Below are 21,884 nucleotides of genomic sequence, written 5' to 3' on the forward strand. Positions count from 1 at the left end.
CAGTTGTATTCTGTATTAAAGAATGGCTGTGTGCTGACACACTCATTCCTCGCTTGAACCATTGTCTCATTATAAAGTAAAAATGAAACCACTCCTTCGCCCGCTCTCATGACAAAATACGAATCCTACTATGGGTAAGGTTTATGAATATTAATGACGCAAGGGCGACGACGCTTCAATGCGTCCAGCCAAATTCCCTAATTAATATTCATGAGCGAAGTTTTTCATTTGTAAATTGTTAGCCGTCTCTCCAACGTCTGCCTTTTAGCAAATCATTTTGCTCTACGTCTCGTTACGTCATTGATATTCATAAGTCAAGTTCAGCAAATAATTTCGTGCTACTGGCCGAAGCGTCTCGTCACGTAATAAATATTCATGAGCCAAGCCTTCAACGTAGTAGGTTTCTGAAAGTGTCAGCCTGACCGGGAGGAGAATGCAGTGGTCAAGTACGCCGTTTTTATCATCATTTATTTTCTCTAATACCTCTTCAATGGACAAATGATGAAAACGTCCAGTTGTACGTATATTCGTTTGATGATTGAAATGAAAGGAAAACTCTGAAACAAGTTTAATTTGATCATTACACGAAGAAGAGAGTTTCTTCCGGACTATATTGGTTATCAACGCGGGATTTTGTTGTGGGATACCCTGCCCTGTTCAACCTTGTGCCGCCAATGACAAGTTTAGCGCCGCTTAACATCGACCTCACTTTTACACGATGGTGCTATGGGAATCAATGAAGTGGACGAATATATATATCGTTTCCTCGCAGCATCCGAGTCCTTCAGCATCGGAATCTGTTGAAGCCGGTATACTGTCCTGTACTCACGTGCCAAGTGTACCGAATTAACTTTAAAGATCATTGCTGAAATATTTTTCCTGGACTAAGAAACAACATTTAAAGCCTGGTAAATCCTGATATTTTATTACTCATTACAGTGCACATTTCATATAATATCATTTGAATGAAATCCTGTATTTGCATAGCCACTGGTCTTTTCCCTGCTAAACAAACCACGATGAATTTCCATTGCTGGTTTGGCGTTGGTCTACTCTAGATGGCGGACCAGCAACATGAAGCTGCTTGACCTAGGGGGACTTTCTGGTTAATAGGAATAGTTTCCTTAAAAATGAAAATTCTGTCATCATTTACTCACCCTCTTGTTGTTTCAAACCTGTATGAATTTCTTTCTTCTGCCGAACACAAAAGAAGATATTTTAAAGAATGTCGGTAACCAGACAGTTGATGGACCCCATTGACTTCCATAGTAGGAGAAGAAAAAAAATACTTTGGTTAGTTACTGACATTCTTCAAAATATCTTCTTGTGTTCAGCAGAAGAAAGAAATTCATACAGGTTTGAAACAACTTGAGGGTGAGTAAATGATGAAATAATGTTTTAGATGAACTAGTCTATTCCTTTAACTATGCTGGAGTCTTTTTAACAGGATGGTCACTTTGTGGTTATTTGGGATCAAAGTTTAAGATTGAAGATGAATGAAATACAGTACACATTCACAACTTTTACATTTTGACAGAAACCCAAGATGACATCGGCGATCAGCCAAGTGTCATTGAGTGAGCTGCCCATGGATAACTGGATGGCCAATCTGCCCAGTGCACTGTGGGATACCCCTCTCTGTTACATGGCTATTCCAGGTATTTAACCTCACTTTTTAATTTATATGTTCACTAACCGCATGCAAAATCTTTTTATTAATATGCACCTCTGAGTACTGAGTATTTGACTTTCTATCATATCTTGCCACAATGATATCATTTGTATGGTTTAAATTTAATATAAATCCACAGCTATATTTTGAAAGTGTGGATATTGTTATTTTTGGAGGGTGCCATTACTTAATGAGAGTGACCGCAGTTCCAATTTCTGATTAACTGCATACCTTAGTTTTTTTGTTTTTTGTTTTACAGTCTGCTTATATTTGCTTAGACAATTTAGTTCATTACCATTAATGCTCATGGTCAATGTGTCATTGTCCATGTCATTATCATTGTTGTGGTTTGTAGGGAGCCATAATGCCATAACCTACTGCCTGGATAAGAACGACCGCTCTCCAGTGGACCTCACTCAACCAGATATGTTGCAAAAGCTGGACAAGTACATGAAACCCATCATAAGGCCATTTGTATACAAATGGGCAATAGCACAGGTACGTAGTTATGATCTGATTTTGGTTATTCGATCTAATTGCAATTATTTGAGTTAACTGCAATGAGTGTGAAGTGAAAATTTTAATCATGTTTTGCCTTACAAATAAGGGAAATTATATTGCAGTTACATAATATTCTATTATAAATAACTAATTATATAAATATTATTAATTTTCACAGCATTATAGTAAATCATATGCACCTGTTTTTATTATAAATGTTATTATTATGACCGATTCTAAGTAAAAAATAAGCTTAACTGTAACCATTTCTCTAACGTCGGTGGGGTCCAAAGTTTTTTGTACGACAATTAATTGTCAATTAAAAATTCATAATCGTGACAGGCTTAGTTTGTTGTCACTGTTTTCGGATAGTGCGTTTGCATTTTTGTGATTGGTCATAATTTCACAATCTCCATTATATGTTTCTGTATTTTCCATTAAATTACTTGGAACCATTTACAATTGGTAAATTACACGAACAAATAGTAAACTGTCTGGGTTCATTGAAAGCCTTGGTGTTCTTCATATGTTGAAATACAAAAATCATTAATACTAAAAGCAGAGAAGGCATGATCAAATTCTTTATATCCAACAATTTTGACTTTGTCACATAAAAAAAAAAAAAAAACACCAACTCCATAATGTCTAAACACATAACATCTGAAATAAATGCAGTTATGTTGGGTATGGTATCCCTCATGAGGTAATAGACCAATTTATGTGAGCATGCATCAGCAGATTCCTGTAGAGCATGAGTCTCTGAAATCTATCAGCATGAGAGCCAATAAATTGCCGTCTGTTGTCGTGGAGAAATCAATCAAACACTCAGCTTTGCTACTATGATAGCTTTGAAAGCACAGATTAGATGGAATAGTTATGACAAAAGTAACATTGATGGATGAGCATTGTCCCAAATCTATAGGATAGATACAAATCAATATAGATACAGTTACGTATTTACAGAGATGGTTATGTCACTTTCAATGGTTTCACTCACATTGTTTGTCTCCAGCTTGCTGTTTAGCACTATCTTTACTGCACCTGCATTGTTAATGAATGTGCTTTACATTATTTACCATAGGAGTCTTGCATTAGGGAGCAGTTAGATTGTGGAGTGCGATACTGTGACCTGAGGATAGCACATAGGCCTAATGACAGCTCAAATGATCTCTACTTCTACCATGGTGTTTATACCACTATGACTGTGGAGGTAAGACCATGAAAACAATTGATCGAACAAATGATGTACATTTAAAAGGCGTTTAATGATTTACAATATAGCATAACATTTCCCAGTATCTGTTTGTTGTCTATTTTGATATGTGCAGTGTAGTTCTAATTTGTTAGAGTTTGATGTTTGAAGAATAGAAATAAATGCTTTTTAATTTGTGTTATTTCAGAAAGTATTAAAAGAGATCAGAGAGTGGTTGGATGTTCATCCAAAGGAGGTAGTCATCCTCTCATTTAGCCACTTCCTTGACCTCAGTCAAGAGCTTCACACACTGCTTGTCTCAACTATAAAGAGTGTTTTTGATTCCAAACTCTGCCCCAGAATGGTATGTATCAGTAAAAACATAAAATAGATGATGGGAACTATATATATACAATATAAGTAAAAATATATTTCCAATGCATTATGAAAATATACTTCTGATTTTTCTGTCAGGATTATGTGACATTACGGACATTATGGAGCCAGGGACATCAAGTTATCGTTTCATATGAGGACAGAATTGCCAACTGGCACAGAGAATTGTGGTTCCATATACCTTATTGGTGGGCCAACAAGTGCAAGGCTGAAGCGCTGATCGAGGAATTTGAACATAGAAAACAAAATGGCCGGCCAGGTAATTTTTAATGATATGCCATGAATGAATTAATTTATTTATTTATTTATTCTCTAAAAAATCATCCATGGAAAAGTGAAAATGTTTTCTCTAACAATAATTCATAAGCTGTTATTTTATTAATTATTATCTTGATAAAAGAATCATCTTTGGAAAAGTGAAATGATTCCTGTAACAGTAACTCATAAGCTTTTATTTTATTTATTTTATTGATAAAACGATCATTCTTAGAAAAGTGAAAATGTTTCCTGTAACAAAAATTCATAATCTATTATTTCATTAATTATTCTCTTGATAATCTTTGGAAAAGTGAAATGTTTCCTGTAACAGTAACTTGTTTTTAATATTTATTTATTATTATTTTATTTTATTCTCTTGATAAAACTGTCATTCTTGGAAAAACGAAATGTTTCCAGTAACAGTAATTCATAAGCTTTTATTTTATTTTATTGATAAAACGATCATCCTTAGAACAGTGAAAATGTTTCCTCTAAAAATAATTCATTAGCTATTATTTTATTAATTATTATCTTGATAATCTTTGGAAAAGCGAAATGTTTCCTTAAACACTAAAGGTTCTATAGCATGAAAATTTCACTTTATGAGGTTTTTTAACATTAATATGAGTTCCCCTAGCCTGCCTATGGTCCCCCGGTGGCTAGAAATGGCGATAGGTGTAAACCCAGGCGGGAAGGAAGTCGACCGGAAGTTGAAGCCGGCCGCGTGCCACCATCTTGTAGCAGAACTTCACCTGCAGTTAGCATCCCATTGACTCCCATTCATTTTGGCGTCACTTTGACAGCGAATAACTTTACATCTGAGGCGTTTGAAGACTCCATTTGTCCATTATTTATTTCTAAAGAAACACGACAATGTATAAAATGCTCCATTACCTTGTAGCTTATGTTATGGCCCCGTAGAAGCAGTTTTTGTAAAAGTAGGCTAACGATTGCGTCATAACCACGCGACTCTCTGTCGCACAGTAGAGAGATTACCATATGGACGGGAGGAGAAGCTCGCTGGCAATCGGGGGGACGTGGAGGCAAAATGACAATATAATTAATCAGAATACCTAGCAAAAGTTGCTCCTGCTCCAAGCTCATGTACAGCTCCTACTCACACTCTCCGTCTCTGCAAGATTCGTAATGGAATGATTCAGATTTCACTTGGCACAGCTACTAGAAGACAGACGGGTTGCTCACGTGGTCCGTGTAACGCTTTGCTCGGTTTGAGTCTGCGCGTCAGGAAAGGAATTGCTAAGAAATCGCTAAAAATGGGCTTCACTTGTCTCAATTGAGATCAAATGAGATGGCTCTGTCCACTTCTTATACTGTCTATGTGTAAACCAAGCCCTGAGTATCCTGCTCCGCCTTTGAGAAAATGAAAGCTCAGATGGGCCAATCTGGAATCTTCCCTATATGTCGTCATATGGGGGAAAGGTTACCTCCCCTTTCTCTGCTTTGCCCGCCCAGAGAGTTTGGCCCGCCCATGATAAAATGAGCTAAAACTGTGCGAGTGCGATATTGTTTTTTCCTCGAGAGACATCATGGCTTGCAAACGAGCGAAGCATGGCAGTGCTCAGTGTTTGGATGTACAAATGAACACAAAAGTCTTTTTTTAGTTCCTTCATCCGAGCCTCTGAAGAACCAGTGGGTTAATTGTATTTTCTTCATTATACTTGGACATGGAGAACTTTGTCATTAAAAAATGAGCCAGAGTAACATTACAGTCTTCTCTAAACTACAAAGATTACTGATATAGATGCTAATACAGCTTTAGAATGATAGCAAATCAGAGCAACATGAAAAGCCAACAACGTATGCTAGCGTTAGCTACATGATAATAACTCTGTACCATATCCAGAGACAATATTTTAAACTAACCATTCTGAGACGTCCTGCTGTAGCCGCTGAGTTGCAACTTCTTCAGGTGCTTCTCCATCCGGATCAGATTCTGGGAAACAGGAAAGCTTGAACGACTGTGTGTCATGAGCCATTGCGATACATCCACTGTAAACATTAGCGCATGGTACTGTGGCCGCAAGCTGGTCAAGGCCACACCCCCACCCTCCACCTTGCCCCGCCTCTCTCCTCCTCATTAGCATTTAAAGCTACAGACACAGAAATGGCACATCCTAAGAAAAGCTCATTGTGGGACTGCCTCGTAGTGGCTGTAATTCTGCACCAAGGCTGAATTTCGGGAAAGAGACTTCAGATAAATGTATTAGGGGACCACTAAGGCCTATATAAAAGCATCCAAAAAGCAGCATGTCATAGGACCTTTAACTATAAGCTTTTGTTTAATTTTCTTGACAAAATGATCATTCTTGGAAAAGTGAAATTAAACATCAGTTTCCATGCACACTATGTTTTTTTACAGGCGGCTTTTTTGTGACTGGCATCAATCTTACTGAAGATCTGAAGTACATATGCTCCCATCCCACAGAATCACTGAAGGATGTGGTGATGTCTACAAATCCAATGTTACTCAGCTGGGTCAAGCAACAGAAGCCCGGCTCTAACACCGACTCTCTCAACATCATAGCTGGGGACTTTGTGACAGAGAGCCAATTCATACCAACCGTTATTGCACTGAATGAAAATCTGCTCAACAGGACCATAATACCAGAGCCTTGACCCCCTTTAAGCCTGCACAATATATTTAACATTTGAAGAAAGAAGTGCTTCTCGTTCTTGTGATGTTTTTATACTAGTCAACTTTGCTCTTTTTTTATAAGGATGCTTACACGATAGAGTTTATGCTGCGTCAGCTCCATTAATTTGAATATGGTGCATTGTAAGGACTTTCCTTACCCTCAAAATGGATGCTGTCCATCAAACGCTCCATCATAGAGCTGTATCTAGTGTGTAAGCACCCTGAGGGTGATAGATAATTTTGAGTTATGGGTAGAATAATGTAATGCACTGACTTTTATGACTTGAATTTACTGTCTTAAGCTTATTTATGCAGTCTCCAATATATACCTCTGATTTTGCAAAAATGTTGATCATTTTTAAGGTTCCAACATGTCACGATCAAGGTCCCGGTTACCTTACCCACAACTTTATGTACAGTACAGCACCAGACACAAGCACATTACAGGACACAATAAGTTCCCTGGGAGCATCGGAGTTTCACAGTTTGAAGTTTGCATGAGAATTGCTGAAGACTACTCACTGCAAGCCTGCACAAATAGGATTATAAAACACTCAGGATTGTTCATTCTTTATGATCTATACTCTTTTCAACTTTCTACTGTGTGATGGCAATGGAAATATGATTCAAATAAGTACATGTCTGCATGGTGCACACAATCAAAAGCATGAAGAGACACTGGACTATTTCTGTGGTTGCACATACTGTATGTTCTCTGCCATATAGCATGCAATTTAAACCAGTTTAATCAATATATCAGTTTGCTTTACAAACAAATATGCTTATACTAAACAATATCAGCAGTTGAATGGAATATAAAATATTCACATTTAATATTTGAAGATTTCCAATAAATAAAACATATCTAGCTATATTCATTCAATTGTTTGTATTTTTTTTTTTACTGTTTTAACATATTTCCATTTAAACTTTTTTTTTTATATATATAAAAAATTCTAATTCCTAATTCTAATTCCTTAAAAAGATTTCAATATCCGCCAAATTTTGCAAAGCCCTTCAGGCTGTTCTGGTTTAATGTTTGTTGATGGTTTGAATCTGTCTTTCTGGTTTTGGAAAAGTTATTTTAGTTTTGAGACTAGCCCTAATTTATTCAAAGAATAAATACCTAATGCAATTAAATAACATTATTTATAGTAATATTTATGCTGTGTTTAAGTTTCAGTGTAAAATTAATAACAACAGGTGAGTTATTAATACTGAAGGATTCTCTGATTCTATCAGCACCCAAACAGAAGCACTCAAGAGAGAGCAAGAATTAGCTGACACAGAAAGCGGCTTTTAACTATGCTTTGTTCTATTGATTATGGACTCTGCTGAAAGCCTTTAGTCAAAGTTATAACCTTTGGTAATGGGTGGGGTTTTGTGTCTCTTTCCAGCTCAAAGATGATAAAATGATGAAAGGTCACCAGATTTCCAAACCTCAGTTTGGAATAACATGTTGGAAAAATTAGAGAGAGAGAAAAGAAAACGAAAATGTGGCTTTTGTAATGTGATTAAAGATATTTTTTTGTGTGTGTGTGTGTGTGACTAATATTTTATCCAAAATATCTAGACTTAGGCTATATGACGGGGAAATGAAAATGTACACAGAACAGGAATGACCAAGAATTCTGTCAAGTGAAGGAAAGTGTGTTTTTGGGCGGTTTTAACACTCATGAACGAAAAAGCCGTTCTGCAATGAGCTGTGAAGCGCGAGAGACTGAAGCAGCAGGAAACAAGGAAATAGCCTACAGAGCATAGACTGCTACAGAGCTAGCGCGTCAAGAGTCTTCCATGTCAATCATAACACGTCCAAAACACTTTTATTTTCGTAGAAAAAGGAGTTCACTAACAGATGTAGTTATACATTTAAAAAGAGTTGGGCTTTGAGCCTCGTTATCGATGGCGTGTTATCTGTTGTTTCGCTCAAACACGGACGGTTTCAGCTGATTAACTCATTTTGTTTTATAACGCAGCCAGAGGCGTTTGTGAAGAGCTACTGGAATACACTCCGGTAAACTGATGGATCACATTAAAGAGGCTGAAATGAAATACGAGGAATGGATGGCATGTTTGCCAGAGAAACTGTGGGATGTCCCTTTAACAAAACTCTCAATACCAGGTGAGTGAGCCCCAGTGTAATGACAAGGAAAGTTTTTTTTTTTTTTAACTACATGTAAAAACTACTTTTACCTACATGTAAAACCGGTTGTTATTATGTTAATTATGTTATTATTTTAAATGTTATTATTTAAACATATTATGCCATTTTTGATATTTTAACATTTCTTTAAAATCACCATGAAATCAAAATCCACAATTCTTTTTTTCGAGGAAAAAAGATTCTAATCTATGGGATAGAATTGTCGGATACTTTACTATTAACAAATACTACCGGATTTATTATAGGCTAAATGATTTATCCGTGAATATAATTATTTAAATTAATCTGCCCTCATAATCTCTAACCAAAGTAACTTCCCCCACCTACACGGCTCTTCTCTGATGACGTGATTAGTGGCATGAGGGCGGGACCACCTGTCAATCACTTGGGATCACAGCAATAGCAAATGAGATGGACAAAATCAAGTCCCATCCTACATTTTATTTGTCCTACCATTATTATATAAATTACTGCATAATATATTGTTCTTTACTTTCCAAATGATCATTCTGAAAAAAAAAAAAAAAATACACATCAAATACAGTTTTCTATTACATTTCTTTATCTTTTCTAAATAATCTTGAGTAGATACAGTAATAAAACAGATGCAAACTAGTCTCTTTTTGCTGTCCACAGAATTCGCAGGGATTTGAAATGTTGAGTTTAATTCTTTCCAAAACATTTGTTTTCAGGTAGTCATGATGCAATGAGCTACTGTTTGGATATCACTTCTCCTCTGCTCCGGTCTGAGTCAGACACCTTCCGGTTGCTGGATGGAGTTTTCTGCTGTTTCACCCGACCAGCTATTTACAGATGGGCCACTACTCAGGCAGGCATTTACCTCAAATATTGTGTTATTTTGACTTCTTAAAATGCCTAATATTTCATAGTAGACATACAACAAGTGTTTCTCCCATTGTGCTCAGTGTCAATATTTGTTCCAGGAATTATTACATGAGAAATGTATTTGTAACATTGTATCAAAGCCCCTTAATTGTATTGCAAGCAGGTGCAAGACATTGTGGAGCAACTTACAGCAGGCATTCGATACTTTGATCTTCGAATTGCCCATAAACAGTATGATTCTTCCAAAGAGCTTTACTTCACTCATGTCATTTACACACATGCAACCGTCATTGTAAGTATATGCACATGTTGAGATGAATTAGCGATTTAAGCCTGCCATTTTATTCTTTATTTTGTGTTTTTTTTTTTTTTTTTGCTTTATAAACATGTTTTGTTTTATAGAAAACTCTACAGACAGTTGCTTCATGGCTTGAATCTCATCCCAAAGAAATCGTCATTCTGGCTTGTAGTCATTTCGAAGGGCTGGATCATAAAATGCATGAGGAATTCATCTATTCTCTGAAGAAAATCTTTGGTCCTAAGCTGTGCCCTCGCAATGTAAGAAACCATTTGGAATTTCAAACACAACAACGTTTTTCCTTAATATCATTCTGATTGTACGATTAATACTCTACTACAGGTCAAAAGATGAGAATAATTACATTTTTAATGTGTTTGAAAGAAGTCTGGTAGGTTTACCAAGGCTGCATCAAAAATACAGTAAAACCAGTAATACTGTGAAAGAACTGTGTTCTATTTTAATCTCTTTTAAAATGTAAATTAATTCTGTGATGCAAAGCTGAATATTCAGCAGCCATTACTTCAGAAACCATTCTTATTATTAACAATGTTGTAAACAGTTGAGCTGCTTAATATTTTCGTGAAAACCATGATACACTAGCATTCAAAAGTTTGAGGTAAACAGGGACACTTTCAATTGATCAAAAGTGACCGTAAAGATATTTATCATATTACACAAGATTTGTGTGTCAATTAAATGCTGTTCTTTTGAACTTTTTGTTCATCAAATAATCCTGGGGGGAAAAAGCATCACGGTTTCAACAAAAAAAATTAAAGGACAAAAACTATATTCAACATTAATACCAAAAATAATTGATAATAAATTAGCACCAATAATAACAGATAATAAATGAACACCAATTCAGCATATTAGAATGATTTCTGAATGATCATGTGACACTGAAGACTGGAGTCATGATGCTGAAAATTCAGCTTTGCGATAACAAGAATACAATTGTATGTTCAATATCATCATCAACATTACTGTTTTTACTGTATTTTTGATTAAATAATTGCAGCCTTGGTCAGCAACCTTTCAAAAACATAAAAAAAATTCCCGATCCCGTCCCCCTCTCTCTGTCCTACTTTACTTCCTGTCTATCATAATAAAGGCAAAAACGGCAAAAATAAATCTTTAAAAAAACAATTATTCCAAACTTTTCAGTTAAATACATTAACCTGGGATTAAAAATGGTTAGAGAGTCAGACTGGTAACCCAAAGGTTGCGGGTTCGACTCTCAATACCGGCTGGAAATGACTGAGGTGTCCTTGAGCAAGGCACCAAACCCCCAATCGCTCCCCGGGCACTGCAGCAAATGTCTTCCCAAAGCTCTCTGTGTGTGTGTTGGGCCACGGTTTGCAGCGGGTGTGTGTTCACTACTCACTACGCCTAATATGTGTGTGCTAACTTGCATTGGTTAAATGTAGAGGATAAATTCCGAGTATGGGTTACCAAACTTGGCCTTCACAAGTCACTGTCACTTTCATATTTTTAAAGGAGTTCCCACTTACATTGCGGAGCCTGTGGACATCAGGCTATCAAGTGGTTCTATCATATGACCACAAGCAGTCAGTAGAACGCCATGTGGAGTTGTGGAAATCTATCACGTACCTTTGGGCCAATAAGCCTGATGCAGAAGAGCTGATCCAGTATCTTGAATGCGAAAAACAGCATGGTCGACCTGGTGAGAGAAGCTTTTGAAAAAAAAGAAAAAGATGGTTCCATGTACTTCTGGTCTTAAATATCTGGTCTCTGATCAAAATATTTCTATTGCGCAGATGGGTTTTTCGTAGCAGGCCTGAATTTGACGACAGATCGATGCTTCATCGCCTCGCACCCTCGGACATCTCTCCAAACTCTGACCCTGGAGAATTGGAACTGTGTGAGGAATTGGCTAGAAGATCAGAAACCAGGAGATGAACGCACAAGTCTAAACATAATTGCGGGCGACTTCATTGGACCAGTCCCATTTTGCTCTCTTGTTATTGCACTCAACAAAAAACTGCTGTAATCAAGGAGCTGTTGAAGCACAATGTGTTTAGATGCAAGGTCTTTTAGGCGTTGTTCACAAACCCAGGTTTTACAAGCTAAAGGCGGGTACACACTGTACGATTTATAATAGTCCTTAACGACTGTTGCTCGTCAGTCCAACCATGATCCACGCTGTAAGTCAGGTCACACTGTAGGATCTCAGTTGTGATTAACGTCAGAATTTACGGCAGTCAAGATGCGTTAAAACCCGGAGGCACGCAAGCAGGCTCATCCTGAGTCAGCTGGTTTTAACTGGTATCCCAGGCTGGTTTTAGAGGGGTTTTGGCTACTTTTTTAGCTAGTATTTTTCAGCAGGGCGGTGACTGTGATCTGCATTTCATGCAGGATTGAAATGATGGCTAGCAAAAAAAAAATCTCTAGTGTTCATTTTAATAATGGCTTCTCTTGAAAAGAAAACTGGAAGAAAAGGAAGACGATGTGTGGAGCAAGTGGTGGTTTGTTGTCTCTCATTAATTGCGTCATCAGGTTTGGCGCTCCTATCGGTTTCTGATTTGACAGTTGTCGTAGGAGCATGTCAAACTAGCGAATAAAGACTTCAGATTTTGGCCTAGGATCCGAGGAATCTTTTAGGATTCACAAAATTAGTCTCAGATGGCCAAATCGTGGCCAAAATCGTACAGTGTGAACCAGGCTAAGTATGCAGGTTAATGCCTAAATGTTAGTGCAATATTTAATCCTCAATGTGTTTACATATGCCTTTTACTGTATCATGCTGCTTAATAAAAACAATTTTGATAGACAAAGTACATGTATTTTATAACAATATTGTTTATATTAACACAAAGCAACTTTGCTTCCTAATGTCGGGTTTTATTGTAGTAAAATATAGATTTTAAATATACAAGCAAATAAATATTTACACATCATTATTGTGTGAATTATTTTGGACGATGTCGTTCTGGATGTGAAACAGGGACCAGCTGTTACTAGGTGACCTGAAAGCGCTTCCTGTATCGGCCATATGCAGCTTGGCTAATGATGACCTTGACATTGGCGGTGCAGTCATCTCCAACATCATCTACCGCCTGAACCGTCGCCTCCTTATACAGCCAACTGTAAAGGCCAAAGGGCAACACATTAGCAAGTCTGTGGATAAAAAAATTGAATCCATTATTCATTTTTACTTAACTCACGCTAATTGAGGGGTGTTGAGCTGCACCTTGAGGGTCATTGTTTGTTTTCCGGTATACTTAACAACAGCTTCTTCAATCTTTTCTTTTAAGACCTCCAGGCCATGCTGTTTAAGAGCGGATATGGGGATAACCTCAGGATCACTGGCCTCGTATCTGTAAAATGTATATAAAACATATTTATTAAATAATAATAATAAAATATCTCGCTCACGCAAAATGTCATTGCCTGGGAGTTGATTTTTTGGTTACTAAAGTGTAAGTTTTTAAAAAAGAAAAATTTAAATCTTCAAGTCACATTATATAAGGCATCATTTACAACTGTAGTATTCAATTCAAGGTGAGTTATGTTTGGAAGTTTAATACTTAGGGTTTGAAAATAGTATCAGCAATATTGATTGTTTTAGCAAGCTCCACTAATAATAAAATTAATGGTACCACTTTATTTTATGGTGACATAGTTACACGTTACTATATGTACTTACTCTATTAACAGTAAGTTATGCATAATTACACATAACTAACCCTAAACCAAACCCTAACTCTATAGTAAGTACATGTAGTTAATTAATATTACTCATTACTTATTTGAGTAAGTACAATGTAACTACGTCACCTTAAAATAAAGTGTAACCAAATTAATTATTTGACTATTCCTTACTAAATGACTGGCTTTGTCTCTCACCCTTCAATGAGGTCGATCTTATTGTGCACCTCTATTATGGAGTTGAGTAGTCTTTCTGGAATCTGAAGATTCTTTAGGACATTCAGTACATTGACCTTTTGATTCACAGTTTCTGGATGACTGATGTCTCTCACATGAATTATGAGGTCCTGCGAAAGGAGAGGGTGTTAAAACTTCGGTAACACTTTACTAAAGCCTTTATGTACAGCATCATGTCCTTTGGAAACTATAATGCATTAAAACACATGACAAACAACCAATTTCAGATGTAACAAGTAATGTGCACATAGTATAATGATGCATTTTAACTTCTGTTTCAATTATTTATGAAAGGGTATGATGCATTCACTGATCTATATAAATGTATCTAGATTAGTGAATGCATTATAACATACATTATGAATACCTTTAAAATGCATTATACATCAAGTCTTTAAGTAAAGTGTTACCAAATTTTCTATGACATCGCTAAAAATAAAAAAGCTTTTTAGTGTTGTGTTTTGGGTACATACAGATTGTATCACATCCTCCAGTGTGGCAGAGAAAGAGTCGATAAGCTGGTGAGGGAGCTGGGACAAAAAGCCAATGGTGTCTACAAACAGTACAGTCATGTGACTTGGCAGCTGTCCGGCATGTACCGTAACATCCAGGGTGGCAAAGAGCTGGTCTTTAGGCTGAAGACCAGCATCTCCAGTCAGTGCTTTAATCAGAGTTGTTTTACCTTCAGAAACAAAGACTATTAATGCGTTTCTTACAATCTCATATTACAGATTAACAAATTAATATTTATCCAAACCTCACCACAGTTGGTGTAGCCCATGACAGAGATGGTAGGAAAGTCTTTGTGTTTGCGCTGGGAGCGCAGCAGGTGCCTCTTCTTCCTAAGTCGCTCCAGGGCCGATCGGATCTTCAGCTCTCGCTCCTTCAACAATCGCTGTTGCATTTCATACAAGGTTTCACCTGCAGACAACATTTAGTTCTAGTTAAATACATTAACTTGGGATTAAAAATGCCCCTGGATTAAATTGAAGTTTCCTTACCTGAGCCCATAATGTACCTTGAGCCGCCACCTTGCTGGTCTAAGTTTGCCATTTCATTTCTCAGGCGTGATCTTATTGTGTTCAAACAGAAAAAATATGTTAAATCTGTTTGGTTTTACTTATTAGTGTAATATGAAAGTTATTACACCAGACTAATAATCAGCAAACTGGACAAAATAAAACTCACTCATCGGCTTTTATTGTGTCGCAAGGTACACTACCGTTCAAAAGTTTGGGGTTAGTAAAGAATTTTTAATAAGAAATTAAAACTTTTTTTTCCAGCAAGGATGCATTAAATTGATCAAAAGTGACAGTAAATACATTTATAATGTTACAAAAGATTTCTATTTCAAATAAATGCTGTTCTTTTGAACTTTCCACTCATCAAAAAACTCTGAAAAAATGTATAACAGTTTCCACAAAAATATTAAGCAGCTCAACTGTTTTTTTATATTGATATTAAGAAATGTTTCTTGAGCACCAAATCAGCATATTATAAATATGAAGGATCATGTGACACTAAAGACTGGAGTAATGGCTGCTGTTAATACTGCTTTGCCATTAAAGGAATACATTTCATTTTAAAATCTATTTAAAAAACAGTAAATTGTAATAATAAATGCAATATGTAATATTTTGATCGAATAAATGCAGCCTTTGTGAGCATAAGAATCTTAATTCAAAATTAAAAAGAAGTACTAACCTTAAACTTTTGAACGGAAGTGTTTGCTAGGAAAGGATTCTTGATTTAATCAGGAAACAATATTGATAAGAAAAAGAGTGAACTAACAAACATAATTTACCTGAGCAAGGGAATCTCTGCTAAAGAGATCTGCAGTTTGGCCTCTTTTGTTCTAGCGTTACATCGGAAAATATGCAGAACAAGTGAGTATCTATCAAGAACTTTTACTCCCCAGGCTTCCTGTAATTCTTTCTGAAACACAATAACACATTGTTACTGTCATTCCTATTACAACAGTATTCAAAGTAGAACTTATTATGACAATATCACAGCCACAGAGAATCTAGTACTGTTTTATAGTAATTATAAATGGATTTTCTTTTGTGCAAGCTTTTGAAGTGAGCATGTATGCGATAACAGTATCATGCTCTGAATACTCACTTCCGAGGAAGGTAAAAGACGCTCCACGTTCACAAAGACAGCTGTGACCTCAGGAGTAGCTCTGATCTTTTCTTAGCAATGTATCAAAGCATATTAGAAAAGATGTCAATTTGTGTCAAAAATATATTATTTATTCAAAACCAGTAAGCTATATACCTGTAAGAGTCTGGAAGTTTCCCTTGCCGAAAATTCTTTTATTTTCTGGTGTCTTGGTGGAAAGGATGATCTTGTCAACAACGCTCCACTTGTGTAAAGTGTTCACCAGCCCAACAGCCTCTTCCATCTGAAGTGCCGCTGTTAAAGGGAACAACTCTGTATTCTGCAATATGTCACATTTATACACTAACTGAAATCAGTTCAAATAGTAATTTCTTTTTTTTTTTTTACCTGTGGTCAGATACTGCTTTCTGCTGCCCCATTTCACATCAGGATGAACAATGAAGATCCTGTGGTCTTCTTTACCAATATCAGTGGGGATCTGCTGCTGGAACAGCTCCTCTATTTCAGCTTCATCAATTTCGTCTTCCTCTGGATTGTTTTCTGTGCTGTGATTTTTGCTCTTGAACATGCAAGCTGTCAATGACAAAGTCCTTGCTGGCAGAACTGGAACTGCAACCCCAGTCTTTAAACTTTGTCTTGTGCGTGGTAAGATGGAAGCAGCTAATTTTGAAGAACATTGACAAAATATGATTGGTTTACATTTAGCAAAGTTCATGTACCACCTACCCAAGACATGTTTGGTCAGGATACTGATCTTGTTAAGATTCATCTGCTCAGGTTCAAGTTACAATATAATCAACGTCCAAAATATGCAATTTTTGCTAGAGCGAAATCAGCAAGTCAGCCATTTATTTTACTGTACAACTAACTCTGCATATATCAGTTTCACCCTTTACTCTCTATGGTTTCACGGTTTCACCACGCATGTTTTGGTACGTCTTCCTCTCTTGTGTTTAAACACCGGTGTTTGTTCAACTGCGCCACCGATAGGATAGATGATGTATAAAATAAACTCATTCTTTCTTTCTTTCTTTTTTCAAATACGCGGTTATTTCAACTTCCTGAATTTTTATAAATTATACATTAACTGAGAAGAAATTTAAGTGTTTATGCTTTGTTGAATAGTTAAACATTATCCATTCACACACGAAGAAAAATATGACTTCCGTCCTCTATGGTTTCGACCGAGGACTTTTATTTTGAACGTATTTTAGTGGGCGTAAAGTGTCCTGCAATGCATGACTGTCTGTTCTGCTTTTTACAGTCTATGGTTCTGAGCAGTAGCCTGTTATGTCTGGTATCTTTAAGGCAATGTCGAGTGAGTAGATATATTATATTATTCACATATATTGTTATGTCTTCGAAGTATACTATTTGATATATTTTATTTGCTGATTGTTGCATCCCTCTTTTCACTTTGCATTGAGAAGTTCACACTGGACTGATTAAATGTGCAAATGTTTGAACTTAAAAACACTTTTTTTTATAGATATATATATTTTGACTACAGTTGTAGTTCACTTATCATGCGTTGACTGTGCTTTTAGCTTCAGTCACCCAAGCCTACAATGAAACAAAAAAAATGTTTTGTTTTTGTTTTGACTGCATCTGCTTTGACAAAAGTACAAAAGCGCAGAGTCCCAAGTCAAAACCCAACAGATAAAATACAGCTGGTTGAAAAAGTTGTAAGAGTGAATAATTTATCCTGGAGCAGCTAATAAACAAACTTGATCTTCTGCCCCCCTAGAGTTTCGTCTGGCTGTGGTGCAGTTACATGTGTCAAAGATTAAGGCTGACAACTTGGGAAGAGCACAACAACTTGTGAAGGAGGCTGCAGGACAAGGTGCAAAAGTTGTAGTTTTACCTGTGAGTATTACATTCTCTATCTTAGATTATACAGTAGTCAACATTTGAAGGGGATCAAAACCTTTCATCAAAGTTATACGTGGATTTTGACCAATACCCGTTCTTGTCTTAGGACAACTTTGACTAACTTTTTTGATCCACTTCAAATGTTGACTACATCACCACTGATGCATAATGAATGTGTTTGATTGCTACATAGACATTGGTTTATAAAACAGTATGACATTTAATAATCCTTGATCCATGTTTTTTTGTAGGAGTGCTTCAACTCCCCTTATGGAACTGGATTCTTTGCTGAGTATGCCGAGAAGATCCCAGGAGAGTCCACACAGGTGTTGTCAGAGGCAGCCAAGGAGTGTGGGGTCTATTTAGTGGGAGGTGAGACCCTCAGACACAAACCAGCACATTGGTGTGGTTGATGCCATTCATTTCTAGTCTCTCACATGATTGTGTCTATGTTGTAGGTTCCATTCCTGAGGAGGACAGAGGGAAGCTCTATAACACCTGCTCAGTTTTTGGACCTGATGGAAAGCTGCTTGTCAAACACAGGAAAGTGAGTAACAGTATAAATCATTTATAATGTTACAAAAGATCTCAGCTTCAAATAAACGCTGTTCTTTTGAACTTTCTATTCATCAAAGAATCCTAAAAAATATTAAGTAACACAATTGTTTTCAGCATTCATAATAAGAAGAAATGTTTCTTAAACTCCAAATCAGAATATTAGAATCATTTAGGAAGGATCATGTGACTCTGTGACTGAAGATTCGCAGACTGCTGAAAATTCAGCTTTGCTATCATAGAATAAATTACTGTACATTTAAAAGAAAACATTTAATTTTTAAATTGTAATAATATTTCACAATTTTACTGCATTTTTGATTGAATAAATGCAACCTTTGTGACCATAAGAGACTTAAAAACACTCAATATACTCGACTTTAAAGAAAACTTAACAACCCAACATGTCTGAATGTTATTGTGTATACATAAAATATTTCGGGATGTATTAAAATTGAGCATTGTAAGCCTTTAGGTTAATAATTTGGCTAAAGTGGAACATGAAAAAAAAAAAACACTGACACTTTATGCATATACCCCCCCCCCCCCCCCCCCCCCATTTCCTTCAGATTCACCTCTTTGATATTGATGTACCTGGGAAAATACGGTTTCAAGAGTCTGAAACACTAAGTCCAGGAAACAGTTTATCCATGTTTGAAACACGTGAGTGTTATAGAAGTCTTCACCATGTTACCTATGGTTATATTGGTACTATATTGCTCATTGGCCAATATTAGAGATTTTTTTTAAATACATTTATTATTAGTATCAATGTTGGGTATATATCTGAAGATACTGGATTTTTGTGCATACTTATTTCCCCTATTTTTACATTTAGTTCATTTTTAAAAACACTAATAAATGAATAAAACCGTTATATGTAATATTTAGAAAGTTTTAATCTGAATATCCATTTTCAATTTTGCACATTATACTTTTCTGATGCCTAAATTCACTTATAGCCTTTAAAACAATTGATTTAAGTTTTTTGTTTATTTTAAATGTATCTAGAAAAAATATATTATCATTTCAATATTGGTCATTTATCAATTATTGCCTTATCAGTATTGGGCAGAATATAAATATTGGTAAAAATAACCAATGTTACATTTATATATTTGCTCTCCCCAGATGTATAGTCACACAGTTTATGTCTTTCTTTGCAGCATTTTGTAAAATAGGTGTGGGAATATGTTATGACATCAGGTTTGCAGAGCTTGCACAGATCTATGCCAAGAAAGGTGAGAGTTCTTAAAATGGTATATGTGAACATTTGAATAAAATATAACTTATGCTTGATGTGATTTCTTCACATCTCTGTCTATGTAGGTTGCCAGCTTTTGGTATATCCTGGAGCCTTCAATATGACCACAGGACCAGCTCACTGGGAGCTTCTGCAGAGGGGGAGGTCAGTATCCCAGACCACCTAGACTTCCTGAACTATTCAGTTCTCCCTTCTCCATTCCCCTGTAAGACAGTCTGTGTCCTTTTCACAGGGCAGTAGATAATCAGGTGTATGTGGCTACTGCTTCACCAGCAAGAGACGAGACCGCCAGCTATGTGGCCTGGGGTCACAGCTCTGTGGTTAACCCTTGGTAAGTGCTTTCTATCTTATTCGCTACAGGTTAAACATGCATTAGAATAGATTATCATGGTTTGGTACCTGTGCCTTCTTTCCTTGCAGGGGGGAGGTAATTACCAAAGCTGGGTCAGAGGAATCTGTTGTATATGCTGACATAGGTGAGTTTCAGTGTTTTACATGTATTTAAATTGTGAGCTATATAGAGCCATTTGAGCATAATGCAAACATACTCTTCCTCTTCTGCTTGTAGATCTGCAGTATTTGGCTGACGTGCGTCAGCAGATCCCAATCACTACACAGCGACGGAATGATCTATACAGTGTTAACAGTGTTCAGGAGGGCTGAACACTTGTACAGACGAACATTAAATCTCGATTCATGGCAGATTTAGTCAGCACATGTCAGATGTTAGAGAGAAGCCTTCATCAGTGGACTGTGGGGAATCACACAACAGATGTTTTAATTGAACAGCAAGTGCCTCATAATTTGTACTCTTGCTGATGCTCTTACAATGAAAAATTATATTTGGAATAAATGAAAGAGTCTTTAATTCCTTCTTTAACATCTTAATATAGTGGTTAAAACATTGGAAAGTTATTCCTGGACAGGTTTAGTGGTGAGCATGATATTATTAAGTGTTACGGAACTGCACCGAGACTTGGGGTTGGAGATCCAAACGCAGCTTTATTGAGGGTAATCTACAATTGCTGTCCATATAACAAGCATAGGGTAAAACCCCAGGGCAATCCAGATAATAACAGTCCAAGACAGGGAAATTCAGGGAGACAAGCAGTAGTGATGAGTCGTTCATTGCGTTTGTCACGTGACAAATGAACGAAAGACCCGGTAAATTATTTTTGACTGCATTATAATGATTTCTTAATTCAGAATATGATCAAGATTGCGTAGGTGGATGTGTTCGAGGAATTTGCCTGTTAAAAGTATAACATTTAAAGCCCCTTAAATGAACGAAATGACTCGAAAAAAGTTTCGTTCATTTTTATGAACGAGATCGAACAAGAGAGCCAGTAAAGTGATCCGAACTTCCCATCATTAACAAGCAGAAGATCAAAAACATGACACTGAAAACCAGAAATAATGCTCAGAAATGCAGTGTAACACATACAAGACTTTCCAAAGAGTGAGAGAAAACTTATATACACAGACATTAACAAGCTAATGACACACAGGAGGATGTAATCACATGATAACGTGTCCAGGCAAAGGTTCATGGGAAATGTAGTTCCTGATGGAACGGTAAAGGACTAGGGAGGAGTGGGAGGTTATCATAGGCACTCCGGCAGGCAGGCTTGAGGTTACGACAAATGATCTTCAAATCAAAATAATTACCTGTTACATTGCCACTGTATTACAGCCTAAAGAACTGATTAAAAAATTATCTGGAAAATATTTACTTCATATAAGTTGCATCTTGTTTTTGTTTTTTACCAACTGTTTGGAGTAATTGTTATAAGGCTAATTTATGAAAGTGCGTATCTATAGGCTACCACAAATTTTATTTCTCGTGCCATTTATGCGTGCATATGATACGCAGTTTTCGCCTGCATATGATATGCATATCATATACGCACGCACTCCGCACCCATACTACCCAAAGGGTTTAAAGTGCGTAGCATAGGCTATGCATGCAAAAAATCATTTTTGGTGTATAAATGGCACAAGAAATGCAACACATTCTCACCCCAAAGCGTCACTTTCAACCATGCTTCAATATCCGACGCACAAAGCACCCTTTAGCGTCAATATGAGACGCTTCGGTTATGGGTAAGTTTAGGTCTGTGGTAGGGTTATGCGTCTCATATGGACGCTAAAGGGTGCTTCGTGCGTCGGATATTGTC

At 36.6% G+C, this 21,884-nt stretch overlaps 4 protein-coding genes across 4 annotated transcripts; 3 read left to right on the plus strand and 1 right to left on the minus strand.

Annotated features, from left to right (window-relative positions):
• The first annotated feature begins 393 nt into the window (after positions 1 to 393).
• Positions 394 to 7,549, plus strand: plcxd1.1 (phosphatidylinositol-specific phospholipase C, X domain containing 1, tandem duplicate 1). Its single transcript, XM_084128304.1, has 7 exons — positions 394 to 908; positions 1,538 to 1,658; positions 2,028 to 2,170; positions 3,255 to 3,383; positions 3,574 to 3,729; positions 3,840 to 4,020; positions 6,400 to 7,549. Exons 2-7 carry the CDS (start codon positions 1,547 to 1,549, stop codon positions 6,654 to 6,656), a joined length of 978 nt encoding a protein of 325 aa, XP_083984430.1. The 5' UTR covers positions 394 to 908; positions 1,538 to 1,546; the 3' UTR covers positions 6,657 to 7,549.
• Positions 7,550 to 8,391: 842 nt separating this feature from the next.
• Positions 8,392 to 12,903, plus strand: plcxd1.2 (phospholipase C, X domain containing 1, tandem duplicate 2). Its single transcript, XM_084128417.1, has 6 exons — positions 8,392 to 8,797; positions 9,532 to 9,668; positions 9,849 to 9,977; positions 10,088 to 10,243; positions 11,484 to 11,670; positions 11,765 to 12,903. The coding sequence occupies exons 1-6, from the start codon at positions 8,698 to 8,700 to the stop codon at positions 11,995 to 11,997; spliced, it is 942 nt and encodes a 313-aa protein (XP_083984543.1). The 5' UTR covers positions 8,392 to 8,697; the 3' UTR covers positions 11,998 to 12,903.
• On the minus strand, positions 12,775 to 16,985 carry gtpbp6 (GTP binding protein 6 (putative)). Its single transcript, XM_084128416.1, has 10 exons — positions 16,404 to 16,985; positions 16,173 to 16,310; positions 16,017 to 16,087; positions 15,697 to 15,827; positions 14,894 to 14,964; positions 14,655 to 14,813; positions 14,366 to 14,574; positions 13,854 to 14,002; positions 13,172 to 13,324; positions 12,775 to 13,091 (listed from the first exon to the last, which is right to left on the minus strand). Exons 1-10 carry the CDS (start codon positions 16,783 to 16,785, stop codon positions 12,965 to 12,967), a joined length of 1,590 nt encoding a protein of 529 aa, XP_083984542.1. The 5' UTR covers positions 16,786 to 16,985; the 3' UTR covers positions 12,775 to 12,964.
• A 236-nt stretch (positions 16,986 to 17,221) lies between these two features.
• On the plus strand, positions 17,222 to 20,575 carry nit2 (nitrilase family, member 2). The gene is made up of 10 exons (XM_084128921.1): positions 17,222 to 17,334; positions 17,764 to 17,882; positions 18,140 to 18,260; positions 18,347 to 18,435; positions 19,013 to 19,106; positions 19,610 to 19,684; positions 19,773 to 19,851; positions 19,940 to 20,038; positions 20,128 to 20,183; positions 20,276 to 20,575. The coding sequence occupies exons 1-10, from the start codon at positions 17,307 to 17,309 to the stop codon at positions 20,368 to 20,370; spliced, it is 855 nt and encodes a 284-aa protein (XP_083985047.1). The 5' UTR covers positions 17,222 to 17,306; the 3' UTR covers positions 20,371 to 20,575.
• The last annotated feature ends 1,309 nt before the right edge of the window (positions 20,576 to 21,884 follow it).

This window comes from Abramis brama (genome assembly GCF_963993115.1).
Source record: "Abramis brama genome assembly, chromosome: 11".
Taxonomy (NCBI): Eukaryota; Metazoa; Chordata; class Actinopteri; order Cypriniformes; family Leuciscidae; genus Abramis; species Abramis brama.